Source organism: Protobothrops mucrosquamatus, unplaced genomic scaffold (genome assembly GCF_001527695.2).
Source record: "Protobothrops mucrosquamatus isolate PMUCROS unplaced genomic scaffold, P.Mucros_1.0 scaffold697, whole genome shotgun sequence".
NCBI lineage: Eukaryota > Metazoa > Chordata > Lepidosauria > Squamata > Viperidae > Protobothrops > Protobothrops mucrosquamatus.
In genome coordinates, this window is record NW_015386980.1 from 25,852 (window position 1) to 51,317 (window position 25,466).

Genomic DNA, 25,466 nt, shown 5'->3' on the forward strand with positions numbered 1-25,466 from the left:
ATTTGTCTGAAATGGTATAGGGTTCCTGCCTGAGCAGGGGGTTGGACTCGATGACCTCCAAGGTCCCTTCCAACTTTATTATTATTATTATTATTATTATTATTATTATTATTATTATTATTATTATTATTATTATTATTATTATTATTATTATTATTATTATTATTATTATTATTATTATTATTATTATTATTATTATAACTGGGCTACTGGCATTGTTGGGCACAACTTTGAAATACCACAAAAGGGGTGGCTTAGGCAGAAGCAAAATAATTCTCCTGCTCCCGTCAGTGTCCCACTCCTGGAGCAGGTTGGCAAGTTGCACAGGAGATCAGGGAAAAAAGAGGTTGATTGAAATGCAGCATATTGGCACATCCTATTGAATGCCAGGCTGATAAACTCAGGAAAGTCCTCAACTAATGCTGCTTCCCTATGGTTTTTCCACACAGCTGCTGACATGTCATCCAGGGGAGATCCTATGTATGATATTTGTATCAGCAGGTCAACAGTGTTGGCACTGATTGAATCTTTCTACTTTGTCCAATGCTACTACTCTATACACAATCTAGCAGTATACTGCACTGGGGATCTCGAGGGAGGAAAATGAGAGTATTGTAGGTGGATAGGGCTTTTCCAATATAGAGGAAGAGAGAGTATTTCCTGCTTTACTGGGGCCTCCTCCAAGTGCTTGATCCATGAAAGAGTGAAGCCCCACATAGCTATAAGACTAAGAAAGTAAGAATGACATACATTTTAAGAAAGCAACTTTAATAGTGCTTGTACCTTGAAAACTGTAAGGAGAATTTATTGTCATATTTACGGTGAGTTAACTAAGGCAGAGTCTCTTTGAAACTTTTTTTTTCATATCTTCAGCAGTTGCCTCTTCCAAGATAAATATTAAAACACCTGGTTCTTCACTCTTCCAAAGTCTCTCTCTCAGGAACTGTTTGACAGAGCTGCACCCTTCATTATGTTACTGCCATGGATCAGTGCTGTAGTTTATCTCTGGGGTGGATAAGGCCTTCCTAGCAAAGCAGAAGCAGAAAAAATTTGACCATCCAGCATCCCTGCTCTCATCTTTGGTAAAACTCATATCCTCTCCCAGCCACCCTATGTTAAGGAGGGGGATTGGTGGATGCTTTTCTCTCTGGCAGGAAAATCCAATTACTTGTTCCAAAGTAAATCTACCCTAACTTGCTAGGACCATGCTACATACCAGTCTTATTAATGAGGCAAAGTAAAGACCGGCTATGTTGATGGAGGAAATTCTTGTCAGCATACTTGATTCTCCTTCATGTAGTGGAAGACAGCAATGTTAAATGACTGAGTGTATGCTATGCAATCACAAAAGCATATGGAATAGATATAGCATGACTATTCCTACTGTTACTATTTCTCAGAAACTGTAGCATGGAAAAGCTGGGGATGCTTTGTATGTATGGTGATTAGTGTTAATGGAAAAGACAAGGGTGTGCTGTTTGTATTAATGTAGATTCTTTTCCCCCCAGTTTTGTCTCATCTCAAATTAATGATTTGAAGAAATCAGGAAAAAGATTTATAAATAAACTGTTGTGCTAGATTTGGAATAACTTCAATATTACTTCTTTGAACAAGGATGCTTAAAAACTTTCTCATTTGTTGACCATGAACAGATCTTTGTTTGCATTATAGGGAGCCCATAAACATATAATTGAACTGAAATGAGTAATCTAGAGTAATGTCATTTTTATCCAAGGAATAGATTTCTATGAGTATAATTTTAAAAAGGGGCACATATCAATATGAGATAAAGTTTTTTTTATTACACTAGGACTGAAGATCTAGGTCTAAATCTACTCTTCACAAAATTTTGCTTTTGGCCAATCTCTCACTTTTTTACCCCATATAAACTATACAGCAAGACATAGAAGGGAAAAAAGAAAAAGGGGGAAAATTCAGAATGATACTTTATCTAGCTGTAAATAAGAACAAATTACTCTATGTGAATTACATCTAAGTTTTTACCAAGATCAGTCTTCAGATGTTTTAATACAATTGGTAACACAAAGTTGGATAAATAAAATGGTGAAAGCTTCTTTGAGAAGGGTGATACTGCTACAGTCTTGAAATAGTTGTTAATATGTCCCATCCTCAAAAAGCATTTACTTGACCTAGCTGTACTGGATAATCATTGTTCTATCTCCAACCTTTCTTTACAGGCAAGATTGTAGATAAGGTTACCCCAGCAATTAAAAAGCATTCTGGGTGAAGCAAATGATCTGGATCCCTGGATCTAGTCAGGGGTCAGGCTTGAGAATGGGCTGGAAAGTTTCTTGATCATTCTTATGGATGACCTATGACAGGACTCATGTGGTGAACCCACCCCTAAAAACCTGGAGATTTCTTAGCAGTATTTAATGTCCTTGACCATGGTATCCTTTTGGACCATCTGCAAGGATCGGGCGTCATGGCCACTGTTCTACAGCAGCTTTGCTGCTTCTGGAGTGATTCTATTCTGCATTGGTGTAGAAAGGGAACCTGAGCCTTTAATTGGCCTTTTCTATATCTAAAAGTTCACATGAAGAGATCATCAATCAGTTTAGGGCAAGTTATTATTTCTATATTGATGAAAGCCAGTAATATATAAATCCATCTCAGGCTGACTAGGTGATGTGGTGGAAATCTTGATCTAGTACCTGCAGAGAGTCTGGACAGTCTAAACAAACTCAGACTGAATTCCAGCAAGATGGAATTACTTTTGGTACAAAAACTGTTAAATAATAGATGTTATATATTAATTGGATTGAAAGAGCATCTATAAATTATTCTGGGAAAAACAGGTTCATGATTCCGCTTGGAGGAGGTCTAAAGAAGTGGAAATTGTTTGAGATTATTTCTCCTGCCCATCCCAGCAATATTTCTGATGTGATGTATAGTAAGTTCCATGGGAAACACACTTTGATGTACACCTCTTTGCAAAGTTCATGTCTTCACGTCTGTCACGAACTTCTTCTGTGACTCACCCAGGGAAAAACAAAAGTTGGTATGCACAAGTTTATTTGAGAGGGATTTGGGCCATAATGAAAGGGCACTGCGGGAGAATGTGCAGTTGTTTTTTCATCCTGCCATCACCAAGTTTCCTCACCATAGGTCCAACTGCGGGAGATGTCTATGGTGGAAATATTTCCCAGAAAACATGTTTCTTCACTCCCTGACTTTGCTTTCTTGTCTCTCAAGTTGTGGTGGTGATCTAATAGCATTTTTCTTTCTGCATATTTTGGCAGCGCCCCACCTCCTGGCAGACCAAATTGTCTGAGGAAAGTGAAATGCCTGTATATTGTTAACCCTAGACGGCGAGAAGCATGCCGATTGCAGAAATAGACTCCTAAATACTCGATTGCTGTTTGCCTTCTTGGGGTTCTCCCGACCACGGGAAACGAGGCTGGAAAAAAAAAGATGGAAAACCAGAGAGGGAGAGGAACGATCGGGCTCGCACGTTTCCAATGGCATTACGTGAACAAATCGAGAATCCGTCTGCCAGAATGGGCTTGTGTAACTTTGCAAATGTGCCAGAAACTTTGAAATCCCTCATCTCCTCCCCCTTTTCCGCCCTTCCTCCAATTCTCTCCTTCTCTCCCACTGCTTCATTCCAGACTTCAGCGAAAGCGAGGACGAGGCGAAGGCTGCTCCTCCTCCCCAAAACCCATCTCGCTGCAAAAGAGAGCGCCGGGAGGGAAAGAAAGAGAACGAGGTGGGACTCCCTATCTTTGGGCTGAGCGCAAAATAAGTCGGAGGTCAGTCAGTAGCTGGGAAAAGAAAAGAGGAAAGCTGCCAACTGCTACTTTTGACCTAACAGAATAACAAGGTTGGAAGGGACCTCGGAGCGCGCTCCCCTTCCCCAGTCCGGCAGTGTCCTCGAGTGGAGTTCCCGCTCGCTTGTGAAGAGACCCACGCCGTCGCCATGCGCCTCAATTCCCGGACTCCGCTTCTCCTGGGCCTTGCCCAGCTGCAAGCGTGCTTCTATTGGAGTTGCCTGCTGTGGCTGCCGGCGGACGGGATGCCCCCGAGGAATCCACCGCCACCCCCTCCCGCCGTGTGGAGACAGCGGATTCAGTGGGAGAACAACGGGCAGGTGTACAGCCTCCTCAACGTCGGCTCCCAGTATCAACCCGCGCGGCCTAAGCTGAGCCAGGAGCCCGCGCAAGGCGGCCACGTTTTGCTCCTCAGGGGCAACGGCACTTCTCCTCGCAGGGCGCCGGCAACTGCCGCAGGCGGAGACGCCCCCGCCACCCGAAAACCGGAGGCGCAGTACTGGTTCCAAGCCGGTTACCAGCAACCGTCCAGCAGAAATACCACGGACGAGCGCCGGAGGGCCGAAGGTGGCGCCGGCTCCCGAGGCCGAGCGCAAGGGAGCCCCGTGGAGAGCGCCCCCGCCAGGGCGGGCAATGAGACTGGCTTTTCTCTAAGCAATCTCCGGCAGCCGCCCCGCGGAGATGTCATGATGGGGGACGACCCCTACAACCCGCAGAAGTACACGGACGACAACCCTTATTATAACTACTATGATACCTATGAACGGCCCCCTCAGAGAGGCCGCTACCGGCCGGGGTACGGCACCGGCTATTTTCAATACGGTAAGGGCGCGCGTTTCAACCAGTTGCACCAAGGCGGTGGGGCAGGTTTGCCTTGGCTTGGCGGTCGCCCGCAGCTTTAAAAAGGGACGAGGTCAAGAGTTGCCCGTCTGTTCTGAGGAAGTTATTTAATATAATACTGCATTGCAGATACCGAATGAGCCGTTTGAGGCTGTAACGGTGTCCCCTCCAAAAAGCGAGCCTCCCAACCCCACCCCCAGATCCAGCCCAGCCGCGTGGCAACTCCCTCCCTTCTCGGCAGTCTGCGGGATTTCACCTCGGCCAGCCCCACATCCGCTGATCACCATCTGGTCCCAAGTCTCCCCCTCGCCCGGTAGTCGGTGGGGATCTTGCGCTAGAAAGCAAGATGTTGAAAGTAAAGTAATGCAAAACACCCCCCCCCCACCCCCCGATGCTGGGGGCTCTGAAGAGAGAGGCAGAAAACCCTCCTTTTTCTAGAGCAGCAACAATTCGGAGGTGGACTTTTCAACAGGGGGAAAAATTTTTTAATTATTAGCAGTGGTTCATTTTCTTAGCTGGATTCCAGTCCTTTTTGCATATAAATTCATTAGAACTTAATCAGCTCGCCCTTGACTTTAGATGTGACTATTCCATGGCAAAAAGAAAGCTTTGTAGGTATGGTAGTAGTCAAGGTTATTATTTCAAGTGCTGCTATCCGAAGGGGACCCAACCAAACTTGAAAAGTAGTAATGTAAGTCTAGATAACACTCAAATTCAAGATAGGCTGTTTTTGGCATCATTTTGAGGCTCATATTTGGCTGTAATTTAGTTAATGTAGCCTACTTAACAGATGTTCATGGCCTTTTGTTGGAGAATATCTATTGTTGCCTAAGACGACAAGTATAATTTATTGTTCTAGACACATTTCTGGTATCTGACAAACTTATTGTTTTCATCAGCTGGTGGCCTTATGAGGCAAATGCCTTTAAGATACATAAGGAAAATATTTTACAGGATCATATGTGGTATAATAGTTTCAATCTGGAAGACACATTGTATTTTAATGTTTCATTTGATCTTCTGAAAAGTGATTTTTGGTCTTATTAAACGACCATGTGTATAGGTTCCCAATTTGTCATACCATGACTAGAAACTGCAACTTTGCTGCCTTTTTCAGGAGTGAAATTTGTAGAAATTGTCTGGGCCTGATCTATTTTGTGTATATTTGTGTGTGATTTTATGCACTGCAGGGTTGCCAGATTTAGTGCCAGATCCTTATTACATCCAAGCAGCCACTTATGTCCAAAAGACGTCTATGTACAACCTGAGGTGTGCTGCTGAAGAGAATTGCCTAGCTAGGTAAGTACAGGGATGGCTTTGATTTCATATCCTCATAAAATACCTGTTGGTTAGAAAGTCTTTCCCAATCAGAAAAATCTACAGATCTGGGGGGAATACAACTCCCAGTATCCCAATCTTTCCCCATGTTGACTGGGAATTCTAGTAATCCTTCCATATTTGGAGAACGCTACATTGAAGAAGGCTAAACTACAGAATACAGGTTTATAAAAGAATTAACTTTCTGAGGCACATATTGTTTGAACATTATTGTTTTGTGTCCAGGATACATTACCAAAGATTTTGAATTGCACTGGTAACGTAACAAGAGGGAAATAGACATGGTTTCAGTAGAATTTAAGCAGTGGAGAAAATTCCTTTACTATTCCAATTCATAAAACATACTGTTTTTATTAATGTCTGCTGAAAGCTTGATGACCAAGCTACACAAGGTTTCCATGCCCTGATTGTTTAGGAATTATTTTCGTACTAGGATCTGTTTTTCATTAATCCAGAGCTTCATTAATTTTTGAAAAGAAGGGTTTTATTGAGCACATTGCTTTGTATGCAACAGAACAAAGTGGTTTTTAAATTGCTGTTTGATTATTGTAATTTCCAGTGTATTTATCAGCTATCTCCCTACTCTAATCTATTTTTTAACTCATTGCTTTTCAGCATCTAGATTAATTGATAATCAGATACCAAATCACAATCAGTGCAATTCATTTCATAATGAAGCTGTAATCGAATGCATACATGTGGAAGTAAGTTACATTAAATGCAGTGGGGCTTTCATAAACATGCATTAGGATAAAGCTATAAGATGATAATACATCTTAGAAGAAGTCCTTCAGAACAAAGCGCCTCTCACAAATGAAGATAATATATATGTGTCCCAGGATAATGTTACGGGATCCAATCTAAGCCGGTCACCAGGACCAAAGGTTTATTCTTCCAAGCTGACAAGGAGCTTCCCTATTGATTTCCCAAGCTTCAATCGTTTCACTGGCTAGTTTTGTCCCTGCTCCCCCAATATTCACAGTAGGTATGAAATTAAATGCATGTCCTTGTTCATTGTAATGTGAGGCTACCAATAAGTTCAGTCACAATGAACAAGGACATCCATTTAATTTCACAACTACTATGATAGTTGTGTGAGCAGGGACAAAAGATAGCCAGAGAAATGATTGAAGCCTGGGAAACGGGCCTCTTGTCAGTCAGTAGGAATGCTGATCTACCACCAGTCTATCAAGAACATAGGAGCTGAGGGCGCAGTGGCACAAGGAAATAACAATAACTTAATAGCCAGCGATCAACACCCCAATTAAAAACTAAAAGCTACACACAATCAGGAACCATATAAATACAATACCTAGAACAGCCCAGTGCACATATTCTGGAGAGAGAGAGAGAAGTACCCTGATCTAGCACGAGCCCAAAAGCTTGGAAGAATAAACCTTTGGCCCTGGTGGCCAACTTAGATTGGATCTTGCAAAGCACCTGTCTCGGAAGCTTGAAGTAGTTGTGCCCTCTACAAGGTTTGTGCTGCGAGTTTGAAAGCTGTGTCCAGTTGTTTGCATATTAATGTGCCTGGAAATGCAACTGCTAGCAAAAATAATGTGCCTGTAGAGAGCTACAATTCCTAGGCACACAAGTGAAAAAAAAAACCAAGGACAGTTTCCAAAGCAGACAACAAGGTTTGAAAGGATGTTGTTGCTTAAACACTAAAAAGCTTTCATTTGTGAAGCACTGCTTTTGGATCCTTTGCACAGACTTAATATGAGAGAGAAAGAGAGATTTGAAATTAAGCCTAATTGAACTGGACGAGACTTGCTTCCAGCAGAGATGTTGCAAGCTAATTTATGAACAGAGCTATGTCTGACAACCTACCCGTGATTGGTTCATGTTTGACCATAGCAATTGTAAAAAAAATGTCCATTAACATTTAAAGTTATATGAATGAAGGTGAATATACGTGTCCCAGGATAATGTTGCAGGATCCAATCTGGCTCGGCCACCGGGGCCAGAGGTTTAGTCTTCCGAGCTTTGGGACTTGTGCTGGGGCCCATCCTCGGGGAACTGGAGAGAACTTCTAGAGAGACGTTACCCGTGGATGGGCTCCAGCACAAGTCTGAAAGCTCGGAAGACACAACCTCTGGTCCCGCTGACCAACCCAGAATGGATCCTGCAACGTTTAGAGCTATGTTTCAAATTAATTTTTATAACTCAAACCAATTCATTGCAATGTTAGTGTAGATTTGATTAATATTATCACACAATATCACACAATTCCAGCTATTTTTTTTTCTGTTGAGTTTTTTTTAATCAGAAAAATTATTGACAAGACAAATGAATTTTGCAGAAATTGATGGGGAAGAAAGAACTAAAGAACCAAGAGGCGTCAACAACAGAAAGAATAGATAGAAACAAATTGGTAGAAACATTGGACTGGGTGGGTCAATAACAGAATAACAGAGTTGGAAGGGACCTTGAAAGTTTTCCAGACCAAGCCGCTGCCCAAGCAGGAAATCCTATACCATTTCAGACAAATGGTTGCCCAATCTCTTCTTAAAAACTCCGGTGTTGGAACACCCACAACTTCTAGAGGCAAGTCGTTCCACTGATTAATTGTTCTAACTAACAGGAAATTTCTCCTTAATTCTTAATTCCATGATTTCTGAAAGAAACAGAAAACCTGAGTTGCTCAGCAACCTTAATCAAAAGAAGAACATTAATAAGAAAAAGTGTTCGAAAGAATCCACAAGTAGAGTGTGGCTGTATTTTATATAGAATTAAATAAAATTATTAATTAAATAAAAATGGAAATATCTTTGAAGTTATGAATACTGATACAGAAGAATTTGTTATACTGCTGAGAGTAGTTCCACATTTCCTGTAAATGAAAGCCTGATTCAGCTAAAAAAATATCCATGTCTTTGTTATCTAGAAAGAATGAGAAACATCAATTAAATTGCATAGTCTTTTTCTAATGTAGACATTCCATAAAAATTGTTTAGCAGCTTTAGAATCTTAAAAACAGTGGATTTTCAGTGGGTTGAAAGTTCACTTGTTAGTCATGTTTAAGGTGGACCATTGAAACTAATGGGATTTATGTTAGTCCTGATCAACTTGACTCTCCATTGTTTTCACTGATGAAAGCTGCATTAAACTTGATGAATTCCAGGATGTATTCAATTGCCCAAAAGTATAAATGTGACATTTTAAACTAAGACCTACTTGTTAAACTGTTTCACTCTTTTCATATGCATATTCTTGCAGCTCAGCTTATAGATCAGATGTTAGAGACTATGATAACCGAGTACTTCTGAGATTTCCGCAGAGAGTGAAAAATCAAGGTACATCTGATTTCTTACCAAGCCGACCACGATACTCATGGGAATGGCACAGCTGTCATCAGTGAGTGAAGTGTTCAGTACGGTACTTTTAAATTATGTTTATTGTTTTTATCTGTTCCACTCTTCTTGCTGCTGCTGTGTGAAAAACATCAAAGGATAATTTGGAGCAAGCATGAGCCTGCATATCATACTTGTTCGCCCTCTTTATGTCTTTTCCTGAGTTGCACTGTAAATTCAGAAAAAGTTGCACCTTCTTTAAGGAATTATCAATAGATTAGAATGATGATGATCTTCTCTGAATAACCATTTTCCTTTGATTTATACCTCAATTATGGTGTATTTTAGATAGCAAAATGAATTGCTTAGTTTAATATATAAAAATGGTGCATAATTTAAGTGTAAACACAATACTAGAATATCAAAAATAAGTACCACCAATCACTTTAATGTTTGCATAAACTTTAATAACCAATCAAATTTAATTGAAAAGAAAAGTTGAATTATATTTAAATATCGCAATGGAGGCATTATTGGGTAAAGGTATCTAATGTGGAGTCCTTCTGTGTAAACTTGAATTATCTACATGTAAAAATACTGCAGAGATAACAGTTAACTTCCTTTTTTTATGAAAACACTAGCAAAAATCAGAATATAGCTTTTGGTCCTTACCTGCTACTTGGCAATCTTTATGACTTTAGATCATAAAAGTGATATTTATTTTGTAGTGTATGTGATTTCATTTTCTATTCAATATCTCAGGGTTCCTCAACCTGATGCTTTTTAGATACACCAGAACTAGAAAGAATTCCTAGCCAGAGTAAGAAGAATATATGTGGCCTGGGATTTCTAGTATTTGCAATTCCAAAATGCCTAGGAGATACCTGATTACGGGACTCTGAGATTTGGACCATCAAATCTGGGCTGCAAAAAATCCAGGTGACAATTAGAGGCCAGTAAAAAGATATAGCTAACCAGATTTTTGTTTGTAGAACCAGAAGATAACCCAAGAGACCATAATTTTAATTTATTTTGCATACCGTATTTTTCCATGTATAAGATGCTATTTTTTCCCTGCAAACACCTGTTTCAAACATCAGGTGCATCTTATACAAGTGCAGCGTCTTATACATGGAAAAATAATGGTAACCTCCGCAGCCCAGGGCATGCCTGTGTGGATTGCTATGCCGCCTGGTGCAGGTGTCAAGCCCCTATGGGCTTGCCACTAATGGGAGGGGGAGGGGGCAAGATCATCGGCAGGCCAAACTTCCGGATTTGTCGGCTCAGCTGTTTGGTGCTCCGCCGAACAGCTGATTGGTGCAGAGAAACTCGCATGCCAGATCGTCTTATACAAGGGTGCGTCTTATAGATGGAAAAATACGATATTTTACTAGGTCCGTTAAAAAAAAAGGAAACATTTCATAAAGAGAAGGATCTTGAATTTATGAGAATAACACAAATATTTTTAGTCAGATACATTGTTAAAACAAGACTAATAGTGGGTGATTCTACTTTCTGTATTTAGCCCCTTAAGTAATCTAATAGGAAATTTGGAAATAACATTTGTCTATTTGGATTTTAAACAAACAATATAAAACCACTTTCTTAAAAACTATATTTTATTATAATCATTGGAATGTATTATGTAAACAATAGTATCACTGGGCTTCAAAATATTTGCCTAATAGGTCTAAATAATGCAATATTTAAAATTTGGGGAAATATTATTTTGGCTATAGCCTTGTTGGGCCAAATTATTATTAAGATATTGATTTCTGATACAATAGGTTAAAGTGATCTTGTTAATTTATTAACAGACATTATCATAGCATGGATGAATTCAGTCACTATGACTTACTTGAAGCAAGCTCACATAGCAGAGTAGCTGAAGGACACAAAGCAAGTTTTTGTCTCGAAGACACTTCTTGTGACTATGGATACTATAGGCGATTTGCATGTACAGCCCACACACAGGTAAGGTGTAGTTATTAATATTGCTACTCTTTAAATAAAATTTAGATTAATATCAATCAATTTCTATTGACTATGAAACTTTGCATTACAAAGAAGTACATCATGAACAGTTTTACATCTTTTGATTTAGTTTTAAAATGCTTAATCTATCAAGAGAATAGTTAGGAATAGAATCAATGAAAACTGATGTTTAAGTTCCTTTAAGAATGGTGAGTAACATCTTTCTAATCTAGCCAGTAGAATCAGTTAGTATGAAATACAGATAGTCTTCACTTTATGATTAGTTGCTTTATGACTAAAATTATGGCAGCCATAATATTTATGTGTGATGGGATGCAAATCATCCCTGGCTGTCATAAAATGGTTGCGCTGTTGCCCCCAGGGTCACATGACTATATGTTGGGTGGGTCAGCTTTATGATTGGTCACAGCATTCTGCGGTCACATGACTTGGATTCACAATGTTGTTTGCTAGTTTCTGACATTTGCTATTTCCAACAAAAAAAAACTCCTATTAACAACTGGCTATCAGCTACATTTACTTAATGACCACTGTATTTGCTGAGCAATCTCCACAAAAAAGGCTTGGAAAATTACTTCCAGTCATATGTGAACCCCAACTTATGACTGCAATGACTTACGACCATCATTCCATCATTCAATTACGGTAATATAGTTAAATCCAGGACTACTGGTATCCTTAACAGAATAGTACAAAGAATTCTATCTAATAATCAGAATAGAGCTGGAAGGGACCTTGGAGGTCTTCTAGTCCAACCCCCTGCTCAAGTAGGAGTTCCTATATCATTTCAGACAAGTGGCTATCCAGTCTCTTCTTATCTATGAAGAGTTGCTCTGGGGATCTTAGTGTTAAGTTTTCTTAAAAATGGGCAACAGTTCTTGATAATCTTCCCTCAAAATAAAGAATGAGAATAAAAATCATAAGACTGCATAATTATGAACCTGATCTTGATTATCCTGTTGCCTTTTGGGATACAGCTCTCCTTTAGTATATAGCAATAGTTTGTAAATGATTTGTTTTACTCACTTGAAATATGTAATGCAAATAATCAAGATCATTATTAAAAATCATGATTTTTAATTAAATTTCATTCCCAGGATGCTATTAATTTTCATTGATTATACCATCAGATTAAATTGAGTATAATCGTGTTCAAATTTAGCAATTTGTCTTTCCTTAAACAATTTTCAATTTCAATTTAATGTTGATATATAGTATTATATCAGTAATTATAGATCCTTTTCAAAGGTTTATTGCATTTTAAAGCTTGGTACAGAGAATTACTTAGCTCAGTTTTTCTCAACCGTGGCAACTTTAAGACTTCAACTCCCAGAATACTCCATCCAGTGAATCAGAAATGATATGAAAGAAGGGCATCGGACTCTGCACAAGAGCAGTTTTCTTGGTTTTTACGATTTGTTTAAGCAGCTCAATTTTTTGAAACTTCCACATAAGCCTGAAAAAGAGATGTGGCTGTTGCTTTAATTTTAATGAGCAGATTTGCTAAGATTAACTTTGAGTTTGTAATAGTTTGCTCACTTCTCTTGGTGCATTGGTTTAAAGGAAATATCAACATTATCATCAGCTTCGGTTTGTATCTTTCTGCCCTTAGTGTTATGAATCATTTAGTTACAGTATAAACTCAATACTCTAGCAGTGTTTCATGAACAAGTATTTTTTATTAAATATTAATTTAAATAATCAAATTATAATATATAATGTACCACAAATAAGTAGCACAGGGCCAGTTTGGTGTAGTGGTGAAGGCATCAGGCTAGAAACCAGGAGACAGTGATGTCTAGTCCTGCCTTAGGCACAAAGCCAGTCACAAACTGACCTTGGGCCAGTCACTTAATCTCAGCCGTCAGCCCTAGGAAGTTAGCAATGGGAAACCACTTCTAAAAACTTGCCAAGAAAATAGTAAGGGTCTGAATGGAAGAAACAGCAAAGATCATATTCTTATATCATCTACATCAAACTAGATACACATTTGCAAAAATCTAATAATTATGCTTCGACATTACCTACATTTAAAAAGTAATAGCATTAATATTGAACAGACCATAGATAAAATCTTGATTCAGAGTCCTGTTCAGGTGAAAATTACTGACATTCTCTCTTCTATTATTTTGACTTGCTATAGACATATCCTCCTGTTCCTACATACATTTTTCAGCAGCATTACTTCAGTTTTACCATAGCTAACAGAAGTGTATTGCATCATAATCAATTTCAACACTGTCCTTGACTATATTCTGATTGACATGGCTTAAAGCATATTAAGGTCTGGATGCAACTGGCAATATTTAGTCTCTGCAGCATCTATCTTACAAATAAGTAACCAACTGTATCAAGCCTTATAGTATCGTACTTTGAATTTTTTTAAAGAATTTATCTTTATCTCATTTTAAGATGATTATTATAAAGATCTTCATTTTATGAAGCATTTTCCCCAGCAATTACTGAAAACTGCAGTCTGATTCCAAATTTAAAAATATATTCAGCTGCCAGCATTTAATATACCCATGACCTTCCTTTCCATAGCCAAGACTGTTCTTGCCAAATGACACATAGTCTGTGACTAAACATTATACTTTTACTAGAACCAGTCAAAATATCACTTAGAGTAATTTCATAGTAGAGAAAGGGATAGATCTTGTATATTGGAAATTGTGAAGATTATATTTGTAGCTTAAATGGAGCTATCCTCTCAAGATATTCAAGCATGGTAGCAGTTAGAGGACAGCAACATTAAGAATTTGTTTTACTGGCTTATTCCAATGGATGTCACTGTTTGCTTTTAGACCAGCCTATGGGAAGTATTAGACTTTAAATACTTCAAGAAGAAAAATCTGCCAGTATTTGAAGATTGTTGAAGGCTTCAGTTATGGCAAAGATAGACCACTAATCTTTACAGAAGAAAAGTTACTATTCTACAAGTAATATATGTCTATTGTACTGTATTTTTAAATGGTTATTCTCTCAGTTTTTTTAAAAAATCAGCATTACATTTCTAGGGACTGAGTCCTGGTTGTTACGATACCTACAACGCTGATATAGACTGCCAGTGGATTGATATTACAGATGTTAAACCTGGAAATTACATTTTAAAGGTAATCAAATTTCATTAATTAAAAAGCCCAAACATGTTTAGTATTATATGAAACCTGTAAAGTTTAGCATGTATTTCTTTTGTAGGTTAGCGTCAACCCAAGTTACTTGGTACCAGAATCAGACTATTCCAACAACATTGTACGTTGTGATATCCGCTATACAGGCCATCATGCATATGCCTCTGGGTGTACAATTTCCCCGTAAGTTCTTTCTCGCTTCTCTCTAGTATTTTGCAGCAGTAATAGTAAAATGTAGCATGAAGATAGAAGTGCATTGTAATGATAGAAAGCATATCAAGTATTTTTTTTAATGAAATTGTCAGACACAATGTGCAACTAAAGTTATGTGCTATACTTCTATAAGGGATTTATGTACTCTTTTTCCTTCCCATGCAGTGGCTATTCTTTTAAGTAGAATTCTGCATTGATCTTAATACAAATTTTCACACAAGCCAGGAGCCTAATTATTTGAGCTAGCTATTGTTCAAATTATCCTTCCTTAACCAATTTGCTTTATTACTTTTGAATACAGTAAAGTAAAATATTTTGTAAAACGAACTGTCATCTAATATGTGGAGGATGTCATGTTGAGAATACTAACTTTCTAGCCAAAGCCTCCCTCCCCCAAAAAAGTTTGGTTATGATTGGGAATTACATTCATTTTAAAAGTAAAATATTTATTGTCCTCAATAAAGTGGAAGTTGTTTTAGGAAGAGGCTTAAAAGCATTGCGTATTGGGGCTGTACATCAATGTGAATTAACTTATAAAGGAGATGTATGTGCTTTCAGGATATGACTTGGATGAAACCAGGAAACAGATATAGCCGTTTTGAAAGGTTGCTACATTTGCAAGCCATATTTGTGGAACTGAATCCTTACAAAGTAGGACTGGGCAGTACTTCAGATTCAGTTCCCAAACGGTTTTGCAGAGTACATGGGACTTGTCTGTAACTTTTTAAAGCAGCTGGATGTTTTCCATCCAATTGCTGTGCAGAAACACATGCAATCCTGGGAAAAGACGTGGCTGCTTTAGAGATTTGCAGATAGGTGTTACATTCTGGGTTCCTACATGCTCTGGAGTACTATTATGATTTCACATATCTGGAACTGGGCCTATGTCTGCCTCTATTTATACTTGTTTTGGTTTCATGTTAAATCCATTCCATTATAAAACTGAAATTGCATAACTTTCATTTTTTCCATAAATCTGTCTAATCGAGTGGCCTAGAATGAACCTAGAATAATGCCAGATTTGATTTTGTTTGCCAAAGCATGATACTCAAATTGGATTGTTTATGAAATACTTCTGTAGAAATTCTGTTTTGAACGTTTAAAGGGATTGGTAGTTCCCTACTGCTGCATGAATTTTACAAACAGCTGCTTTTATTCCTAGCACACACTGACAAATCCCTAATAGTAGCTTATCTATTTAAAATATAGATCATCGTCACAATTATGACCCGCTTTGACTTCCCTAGCTCAAAATCATGTAAATATATCTTAAAGTAGAACACCTATGTAGTTGTTAGGAAGTTTAGCATTTTCTATTTTCCAACATGCCTATATCTGAAGACTTTGTCATGCTTCTCTGTATAAATATTTAAGTAGCTACCTAAGCATGGCATTTGCACATCTCAGATTTAATATTAATCTTTCAGTAACTAAGATGATTTATAACAATGTAACTTTTGCTTTAATCTCTCTAGAGCCAATTTCCCTATTGTTTCCCTTTATTCTTTAATTTGCATTCAAGAATTCAGCATTTGGCATCTACCAATATTGCCGCTACATGCTATTTATCAAATAACAAATTGAATTTCACTATCAGTTTGAAGTAATGGTTGGTTTACAGAATCAATGGAGGGACCATACTTTTTTGCTGCAGCCCAAGCTAATGAGTTCTATTAACAGAACTGAGAATTTGACATCTCAAAATTAAAGTTTAAACACTGGAAATTGCTGTCTGTGCTATCGGTCCCAGCAGAATGTATAGGTGGTCCCCGACTTACAATAGTTCACTTAATGACCATTCAAAGTTACAACGGGACTGAACAAAATGACTTGTGACCATTTTTCACATTTACGACCATTGCAGCACCCCCATGGTCACGTGATCAAAATTCAGATGCTTGGCAACTGATACTCAGGACGGTTGCAGTGTCCCGGGGACATGTGATTGCCTTTTCTAACCTTCTGACAAGCAAAGTCAATGGGGAAGCCAGATTCACTTAACAACTGTGATACTAACTTAACAGCTACAGTGATTCTCTTAGCAACTGTGGCAAGCACGGTTGTAAAATGGGGCAAAACTCACTTAATAACTATCTCACTTAGCAACAGAATTTTGGGCTCAATTGTGGTCGTAGGTCGAGGATTACCTGTATATGCAGGCACAGACAAGCAAGGATAGCCTTTAAAGCAGCTCTGAAAGCCTCCTAAAAGATGCTACTACATTACTCCTTCCTGCTTTTAGGGTGTTTCATTCGTGCCAGTACAGATAGTGAACTATCTGTTTAGTGCTTCTGTCTGCAGTGTTCATGAAAACAGTTTAAACAAAAGACAATTACCTAATAAGAGTAGGCAAATTAGCTGAAATCCAATTCAGATTAATAATCCTGTTTGAATTTTTGAGTTGACTCATCAGTTTTAATTGGAACAATGTGTATATAATCAGAAATCATTTGAATTTTCAGATTGAATTGTCTTGATTAAAAAAATATTCTGATGACTCAAATCAAATCTCATCCAAATTGAATTTCTAAATTGAAATTTACCACATTCCCAATAGCTAAAAATAGTTACTGTATTTTAAAAATTGTTATTTGTAATTTTCTGTGCAGCATTCTGTTCCTAATAATAAACTTGTCTTTTTTTCTGTAGATACTAAGATGAAAGAAAATTGGTTTACTGATACCCAAGATTTGGAGATGCAATTATTTTATAAACTGAATAGGATGTAAACACTTTTGAAAAATGAGAAGGACCAGAATATATACAAAGAATTTTAATCTGACTCTGAAGTCTTAAGAACTTCTTCAAAATGAATTGCTTGTTTGATTAAGCTATCCAGCTTTTGAAGCCAGTGAGACAATGGTACTCTATAGAAAGAATAATGAATTCTAAAGGAAGTTAACCTACTTATATAAATATCTTTCCCATTGACTACTGGAAATCAGTATAATATTTGAGAGTGCTTTTTAGAAATATAAAAGGTGCTATAGCATAGGCAGGTACTCAAAGAGCTGCTTTGTTTCATTGGATGGTTCAGGCACGTCTAATGGGAGTTCAAACATTTATGTTTAAATAGCAATAGGCCCATTGCTTCATAGTATCATGAAAGTCTTCTAACATCTTTTTGTTACCAACAGTCAACGGTGCTAGTATCCAAATCCTCTGGATTATAGAATAATTTCATAGTTCTTTGATATGCAGTCATGTAATACTGATTGTGAAGAGTATAGGAAGGAACTGAAGTTGTGGAACAAATTGGTAGGGAGGATGAAGCTTCCACAAATACCAAAGCTTCATTTTTTTGTCTAATAGATACAAAAGTAGGCTTCATTTTAAAGGACAAATTTTAATGCTTAAACACCAGATAGCATACAAAATGATTCTATTTTTAAAGCATTAGCAGGCAAATAACCTTAAACCAAAAAGTATATCAGTATTTTAAAACATTACTTAGAATATTAAAACACCACATTTGTCTATTTCCAGTGCTTCCTGCAGACTGCTTTGCATTTTCTCCTCTTCCTTTCCCTCAACTGGAAAGAGTTTCAATTACAAATGTTGGAAAGATTTTGAATTACAGATGTTTAGAAACCACTTCCCATGAATTGGACTTGGATAACAGATTGAAAATGATATATGCTCACCAGAAAAAAAGTTCATAAGCTTGATGCTTTATGTTGTGTTCCATTATAAAATCTAGTTTCTAGCTACGTGGAAAAAAACCATTCAGGTGAAGTCATAAAATGAGCCTTACCCAGATTTGTCTCTGTACCTCATGAATATACAAGAAAATGTTCTTTTAAAGTGTTTGTTTAGGAAATCAAAATGAATTATTTTATACATATACGCAAGCACAGATGTGCTCATATAGATATACTCAAACCTGTAAGCACCTGCATCAGCCAGGTATTATACAGACTTGGAAATAAAGTTGCAGTTCAGATTTCTACTTGGGATATTACATAGACCAAACCAAATTTGAAGCACAGTTAATTATACTAAGGAATAGTAAATCAACTTACCGGTAAAACAGGTTGAAATTTTTCCTCAAAATGGATATATAAATCCTCATTCACTGAATCATCTTGACATAGAATTCTTAAATTGTGACATGACATGTAACATTTGGAATAAAAAAAAATTGTGGAAAGATTTTATAGTTAGAATCCCAAACATTTGGGTGCTTTTTAACTTTCATTGTCCAATTGTCTGTGGTGAGATTCCCTTCCATTCTAAAGCAAATTTCCCCAAATCTGCTCTGGAACACCTACGACACTGCATTGACAAAAATTAGCAATTTACCTTCATCCAATGAGCACTATAATTTGTTCCACCCATTTAGATTAAGCATTTATTCTATCATTCAAGCAATGTGCCCACAAGTCTGTGTAGACAAAATCACAAGACTGGATCCTTCCTATCTACTTGTCAAGGCCTCCTTATCTTTTTGATGGATGTTGAACTGCCAGTCCTGATCATATTCTCAACCGCACATTAACATATGTTGCACTATTATGTCAACCACTTGAATTGTTTATACCTAAGCTCCTGTTTAAAAAAAAACACCCAGATTTTTGTAGCAAGGAACTGTAACTGGTATTGTGACACCAGTAACTACTAAGAGGACAGTCCCTCAGGAAAGTTGTTGATCTTCTCTCAAGTAAGGTAAGAGATAGTTGGCCTGACAATTGAGTAACTGCAATACAGGATCATAATGTAAAAGATGCATTTTTTCTTATGATAAAACCATATTTTCATATATAAAAGTAGCATATCTGTTATTTATTATGTGAACAGAAGGTGTGTATAGAATCCAGAGAAGGGCATGAACAGAAAAGGATACTATTTTGTGAAGGATGCTGTAATTTAAGAATTTTTGTTCACCTTAAATAATGAAGTAGAATTCCTAAATCATAAGGAATATTTCTTTCTTATCAACTTGGCCACTCAACTGGAAGAAACGTTGAATGTGGTAAAGATCACAGGAGAGTTCCACATAGTGAGGTTGACCCATCTATGTGACTTTTACTAAAAACAGAAACCTTGCTGTGCCAAATATTTAATGATGCACTACATTAAAAGATTTTTTTTAACGACAAACTAATAATGGAAATTTCAATACATTCCTATCACTTCAAGCTGGATATAACTAAAGTACTATACTCATTTCGTTAAAAGTGGTCTATCCTGTGCTTTTCAACACAACAAAGATTTTCACATTCTACAAATTACAAAGGTGCTTATATTTAACTTGAACTGAAAAAAGTAAATATCTTATTTTCCCAAGAACCTTACTTTAAAATCTAAACATCTTTCTATGAAGTAATTTATAATTAATCATACACTAACATTGTATTCTTCACAGAACTTCCATATTCTTATACTGTTTGCAAATTTATGTGAAAATGACAAATAAAAACGTTTCAAATGCTCAAAGTCTCCTCTAGTTTCAACCAAAATGTAGTCTAGATCTTTAATAAGTTAAATCTTTATGTCTATGATCTGGCATTCTTTTACGGAGAGACATTTCAAATCTCTAATAAAAATATAAATTTGAGACTTTGCACAAGATATGGTTGAGAAGGAATAGGAGCTCAGTGGTTTGGATGTGAAAACAGGTTTTGATCCATGTATTACTGGTGAATTTACATCTGGATAAAAACTATCAGCTAGACAGGGTTCTGGATTGTACAGCAGACATTTCTTTAAACCAAATAGTGTTTGCATTTCTTTGAATGCAAGTAGCATTAAATGGTTGCATTTCATACCAACAGATCTCATTATAGCTCACAACACTAAGAAGTAAAGGTTAAAAACTCAACTTGTTTGTCTCGCTACCTTACCAATGTTGCTGCCTCACATAAAATTATATAGTTTCTACATCTATTTTGATTTTGTTACTTTATATGGATATACTGCATAGATGTGCATACATGAACATTTTATAGAGACTCTTCATCTACATCCTACTTAATCAGAAAACCCCCCCGATTTCTGTTAATATAGACTAGGCATATTTTGGAATGGTTCCAAACTATTGTATAATGTTATTACAATTACTCTTAACCATCTTAATATTACATTCTAAGGAAAAGTATCTCCAGATTGAATTTAACACCTGGGGACTTCATGAATATAGCCATGTTATTTCCTTCGCAATGATATGAAAATGGTTACTTTCTTCTGCCAGGATACGTTTGATCTTGTAGTCTAGTTTACAGCCCTGAATATCTCAATTATTAACCAGGACCTAATCCTACTTTGCTTTTCAAGATCAGCCATGATTGGCTAGCTGCTATCTGGGCTCCAAGCAGCATTTAAGACAAATCTTTCATCAGCTGACAAATGGGATTTGAGGAAGGGTTTTTACCCCTTTGGATGTATTAAAGGTAGATTGCTGCTTAAACCTACTTGTGCTGTTTTTGTCCCCAAAACTGCACTTCTTTTTTCAGCAGCATGAGTTCTGAGGATTTATTGAATCCCATTGGCCCTTAAACCTAGGAGAGTCAGTTTGGTGTAGTGGTTGTGATATTGAACCAGAAATGACAAAAACCTAGATTCATCACCAGTCATGGAAACTCACTCAATGATTTTTGGGCAGGCAATCTTGCAATTTAATCTACTGCACAGAATTCTTATGGAGAATACAGAAGGAAGTCCAACAAACACCACTCTGAATTTCTGGATAAAAGTGGGATATAAATAAATAGGTTGCCAATTTCTGCAATGTAGAAATATAAGAAATAAAAAATCATACTGCTGGATAATCTCACCCAGATGTTTCATGTAGATATTATAGAATAGGGAGAATATATCGAGCTGTGAGGAACTCCACAAAGAAGAGGCTCTGGGATAAATTTCTCCCTTCTCATCAATACCAGTTGGACCCATTCCCCTCATACCGTCATAATACTGAAAGCCACTGAGAGGTCAAAAATAATATGGATGGACACATCATCCCCTTCTTCCACCAGAGGTTATCCATAATTGTGATAAATTCTGTCTCTGTCCTGTGTCCCAGCATGCAACCTGAGTGGAAGGGGTCCAGATAATTTGCTTCCTGTGGGTTTCTATGAACTTGTAGCACAACTACCTTGCCAATAGGAGAGAGGATGAAAGTTATCCAATATAGTCTAGCAATGGTATTTTGAGGAGAGGACTACCTTATTTTTCAGTGTTTGTGGGACCAGCTCTCAAGGCTACCGCCTGGATCCAACTATATATCAATAATCCCACATGATTTCTAGAGCCCAACCTGACAGGTAGGATCTCCCATTTGGGGATGCAGCAGAGACAGTGCCTCTGAAAGCTGCCAGAGTATTCTAGATAACCATAGCTATTCTATCACCCATTCTAGAATACTTGATTGATATCATACCAATCTGGTATTCAGTAGCAGCAGCAGCTGAAATCCCAGGCCTCTAAAAATATGCCTGGGAATTGAGGTAGAATACAGGGCTCCAGAATGCAGAACAGAAAACAAGATCATGTTCCCCAAAAGAACTCTTCATAATGGTGGTAAAATAGCTATAGTATTGGCCAAAATTGTGGAAACCTTTTGGGAAGTGTACAGTAGAAATGCCACCTTTGGTTAAGTTTCCACCAATTTTTCTTCTAATTTCTTTATAACCTTGTTCACTTAATAATACTATTTTACATCACTTTCTGGGAAACCAGTCAACTCTTTGCACCATTACTTTAATTTTATTAATTTTATTAATTTTATTACGTTTTACAAGCTCACTAAAGGAAAGAAAAAAACCCCCAACCAACTTGATAGCGATCACATAACACAGGCACGTCAAACTCGCGATGTCACGTGACGTCGTGCGACGTATCGGAGCTTTTACTCCATTGCCGGCAATGGGGTGGGCACGGTTTTGGGATGACGCGTCCAGTCCGTGGTCCGGCAGTTTGACACCCCTGACATAACACACTGACAAATGTCCTCCTCTCAGCTTCAATACATGACATCAATAACTGAATCCTACTGTGATCTGATTGGCTCATTGCCAAAACAAGATGATACCTGATTGGCTCTCTAACCACTCAGTCAGATGAAGGAAAGCTACCTGATATCAACCTAAGCAAGTTGTGCTTCCTTTTTCTGGTTATTTGGCTATAACTTTTCTTAGAATACAGTACAGATAATTGAACAAACTTTGTTGCATTACATTCTTGATTATCTTTCCATTGATATATAATTTTATGGTACTACTCCAAAAAAAAGTGGTGTTAGTAGCCATCAAATCTCAAAAATACACTTTTCTCAAAGGGTTTCCACAATTTTGGCCACTACTGTATAGCTCTAAATGGAGATTGCACTGCAGACACAAGCCGAACTAGCAATAGAGGCACCAGCCCACCTCAGCTTCTAGGAGCCCATAGTGGTTAGCTATCAAAGTCTCCAGCTCCCCAAGGTGCCCTATTGCCACTGCTTAAGGATATCCATTACTGTCTAATCTTCCATAGCCACCTTCACCTGCAAAGGCACATCATGCCTCCTCCAGTGGTATAAACAACTTCTTTGCTGCATTATGCTGCCAGTTGCCAAACAGTTCATTAGTACAATAAAGGCAGAGGCCCAATTCTGCCATTTCCGCTGGTACTCTGGGGAATTCAAGCATTATTCCCAATACAGCAGCAGGCCAAGAACCAAGCATTTCTTGCTTTTATTCATTTGTCGCTAAAAGTCCCAACATAGGGCAAAGCCTATCTTGGCTCAACTGAGGCACCGTTCTCTTTCTGATCTGTCAAAATAGGGGAAACCTATTTGGGAGATCCCTCAATCTGTTCCTGCTCACTGCAATCCTTCTTCAATATATTAAAGCCAACAAGCTGAGCTGTTAGGTACCTTAAAAAGCAATACCAACAGGTTTTTTCACCAATTACAAAAAAAGTGCAACACCGTAATAATCTGCAAATTATGCATAGCATAAAGCATTTTCAAATTTGTTTCAGATAACAAAAATTAAAAAATATTTTTATAACTGGTTTCCACTGAAGATTTTATTTAGTATAAAAGTAAACTTAATATAAAAGATAACTGACTGTATAATATCCAATAAAAAAGTAAGAAATAATAAAAGTTAAAATTATAGTAACCAGCTACTGGAGGCAAACTAGTCATTATATAGACCATCTACACTAAATATATTTTAAATATATTTCAAATAATGTACACAAGCAATCCAACATTTAAGATTACTTTCTTACTCCCTTAATAATTAACTATTCCTCAATAGTTGCACAAAATGTACGCAACTATCTGCAGCCTACACTTCCTTAATTAATCAACTCTAGATAAGTGTAGAGGTAATATTTTTAAATGCAAATACTTTTATATTCTCAAAATTTTAAAGACCAAATAAAAGCATTGTCATGTTCCATTTCAATTTTCATTTGGAATCTATTCTACCACTACCATGGTTTTACATCAGCTATATGTTTAGAAGAATAACTTTCTGAATATTTCACAAATATTCTATCAAGCACCCTCTAGTTTTAAAGTTTACAGTGCTTAATCAGGCCATCAACTTGTTCAGGAAATAGTAACTAAACAGAAAGGCTATATTTCATGCCATAAATGAAGCAATGTGGTATTTTAAATTATAGATTTATTATTTCAAAGGTAAAGTCTACTTTCATAAGATTCATCAATTATTCTTCAAACTGCATACATGTTTCTGTTTCATATCCATGACCACAGGAAAGAAGCAGTTGAGTAGGGGCTAAATGAAAACAAACAAAACCATCAAACCATACAATCAACCTTGCAACCAAAATCAATCTTGCAACTGAATTAGCATTTAAATGCATATAAACCAAACATATTGTTACAATGAAGGTGGAATAAATAAGAACCCACTGTCTTCTTAGTTTTAATTTAGCTATTTAGAGCTCTCTTCTTCCTCTCTTGGTTAATAAACATCTTGCAGATCATCAGCAATGGGTCTTAGAAGATTCAAAGCATTCTCTGTGAAGGATTTCTACAGGTTGATTCGACAGACCAGATTGAACCCACTGATCTTTTTATGCAAGATCTCTATAAGATCACCTAAAAATATGTTTGCTAAAAAACAGGAATGTTGTGCAATGAAAAATTATTTTTCCTCAAAGTAATTTTTTTAGCTTATACTGCTTCACACATTTGCTGCAAGATTGTTAATATGCAACACTGCAAAAACAGCTAAAAATCAGTGATGCCATCTTTAAAAAGAAAATTCTAATCTTCAAATTTAATTTTTTTCCCTTGGAATGCTGTAATTTGAGATATTTGCTCTCGCATTTTTCTGCTAGCTTCCCATGATGGATGAAGAGGTTGATGTGGAGGGCTCCTCTTAATAGTATATTTCACTGCTGAACTTTTAGGCATCCGTTTCTGTGGGTGATTTTTTTCAAAAGCTGTACAAAAATTAACAAAGAATAAAGTGTAAATAACTCAATCAGTTATTTATTCAATCAGTTATTTGCTCAACTTTAGTTGTGTAACAATACCAAAATTTAGAACGATTTTATTCTTAGAAAGATTCAATGTCATTTCCAACAGCCTTTATTGAAAGAGATTCTCAAAGATCCCCTTTGAATAGAGATTGTTAACGTGATGGAGAAATAATTGAAATAATGAAACATTATTTTATAGTGTCCTCCCTACACAGACATTCACCAAGAATTATCATCTCCATTCTTTACTTAATACCCTGGCCATTCTGATTTCTTTTATTTTAAGTTGTTATTGTCAGACAAATCAGATTTTATTTCCTTGATTATGGCTAAGTACTGTTATATAGTTTGTACAGTATGCCATATGTTTTCCTGAGTCTTCTTAGATATTTCAGAACTTTTTTGTTTTTATCCTAATTGTG

General features: G+C 37.0%; 2 protein-coding genes across 2 annotated transcripts in view; one reads left to right on the forward strand and one right to left on the reverse strand.

Moving 5' to 3' along the window:
* Positions 1-4,591: 4,591 nt before the first annotated feature.
* LOX (lysyl oxidase) lies at positions 4,592-20,029 on the forward strand. The gene is made up of 7 exons (XM_015818193.2): positions 4,592-4,613; positions 5,822-5,930; positions 9,189-9,326; positions 11,080-11,236; positions 14,275-14,370; positions 14,456-14,571; positions 17,251-20,029. The coding sequence occupies exons 2-7, from the start codon at positions 5,887-5,889 to the stop codon at positions 17,255-17,257; spliced, it is 558 nt and encodes a 185-aa protein (XP_015673679.2). The 5' UTR covers positions 4,592-4,613; positions 5,822-5,886; the 3' UTR covers positions 17,258-20,029.
* Positions 20,030-24,209: 4,180 nt separating this feature from the next.
* SRFBP1 (serum response factor binding protein 1) overlaps positions 24,210-25,466 on the reverse strand; it is a 40,719-nt gene continuing 39,462 nt past the window's right edge. Inside the window, exon 8 of the mRNA XM_015818194.1 lies at positions 24,210-25,005. Coding sequence (XP_015673680.1) covers positions 24,827-25,005 — 179 coding nt within the window. The 3' untranslated portion in view covers positions 24,210-24,826. The remainder of the gene's footprint in view (positions 25,006-25,466) is intronic.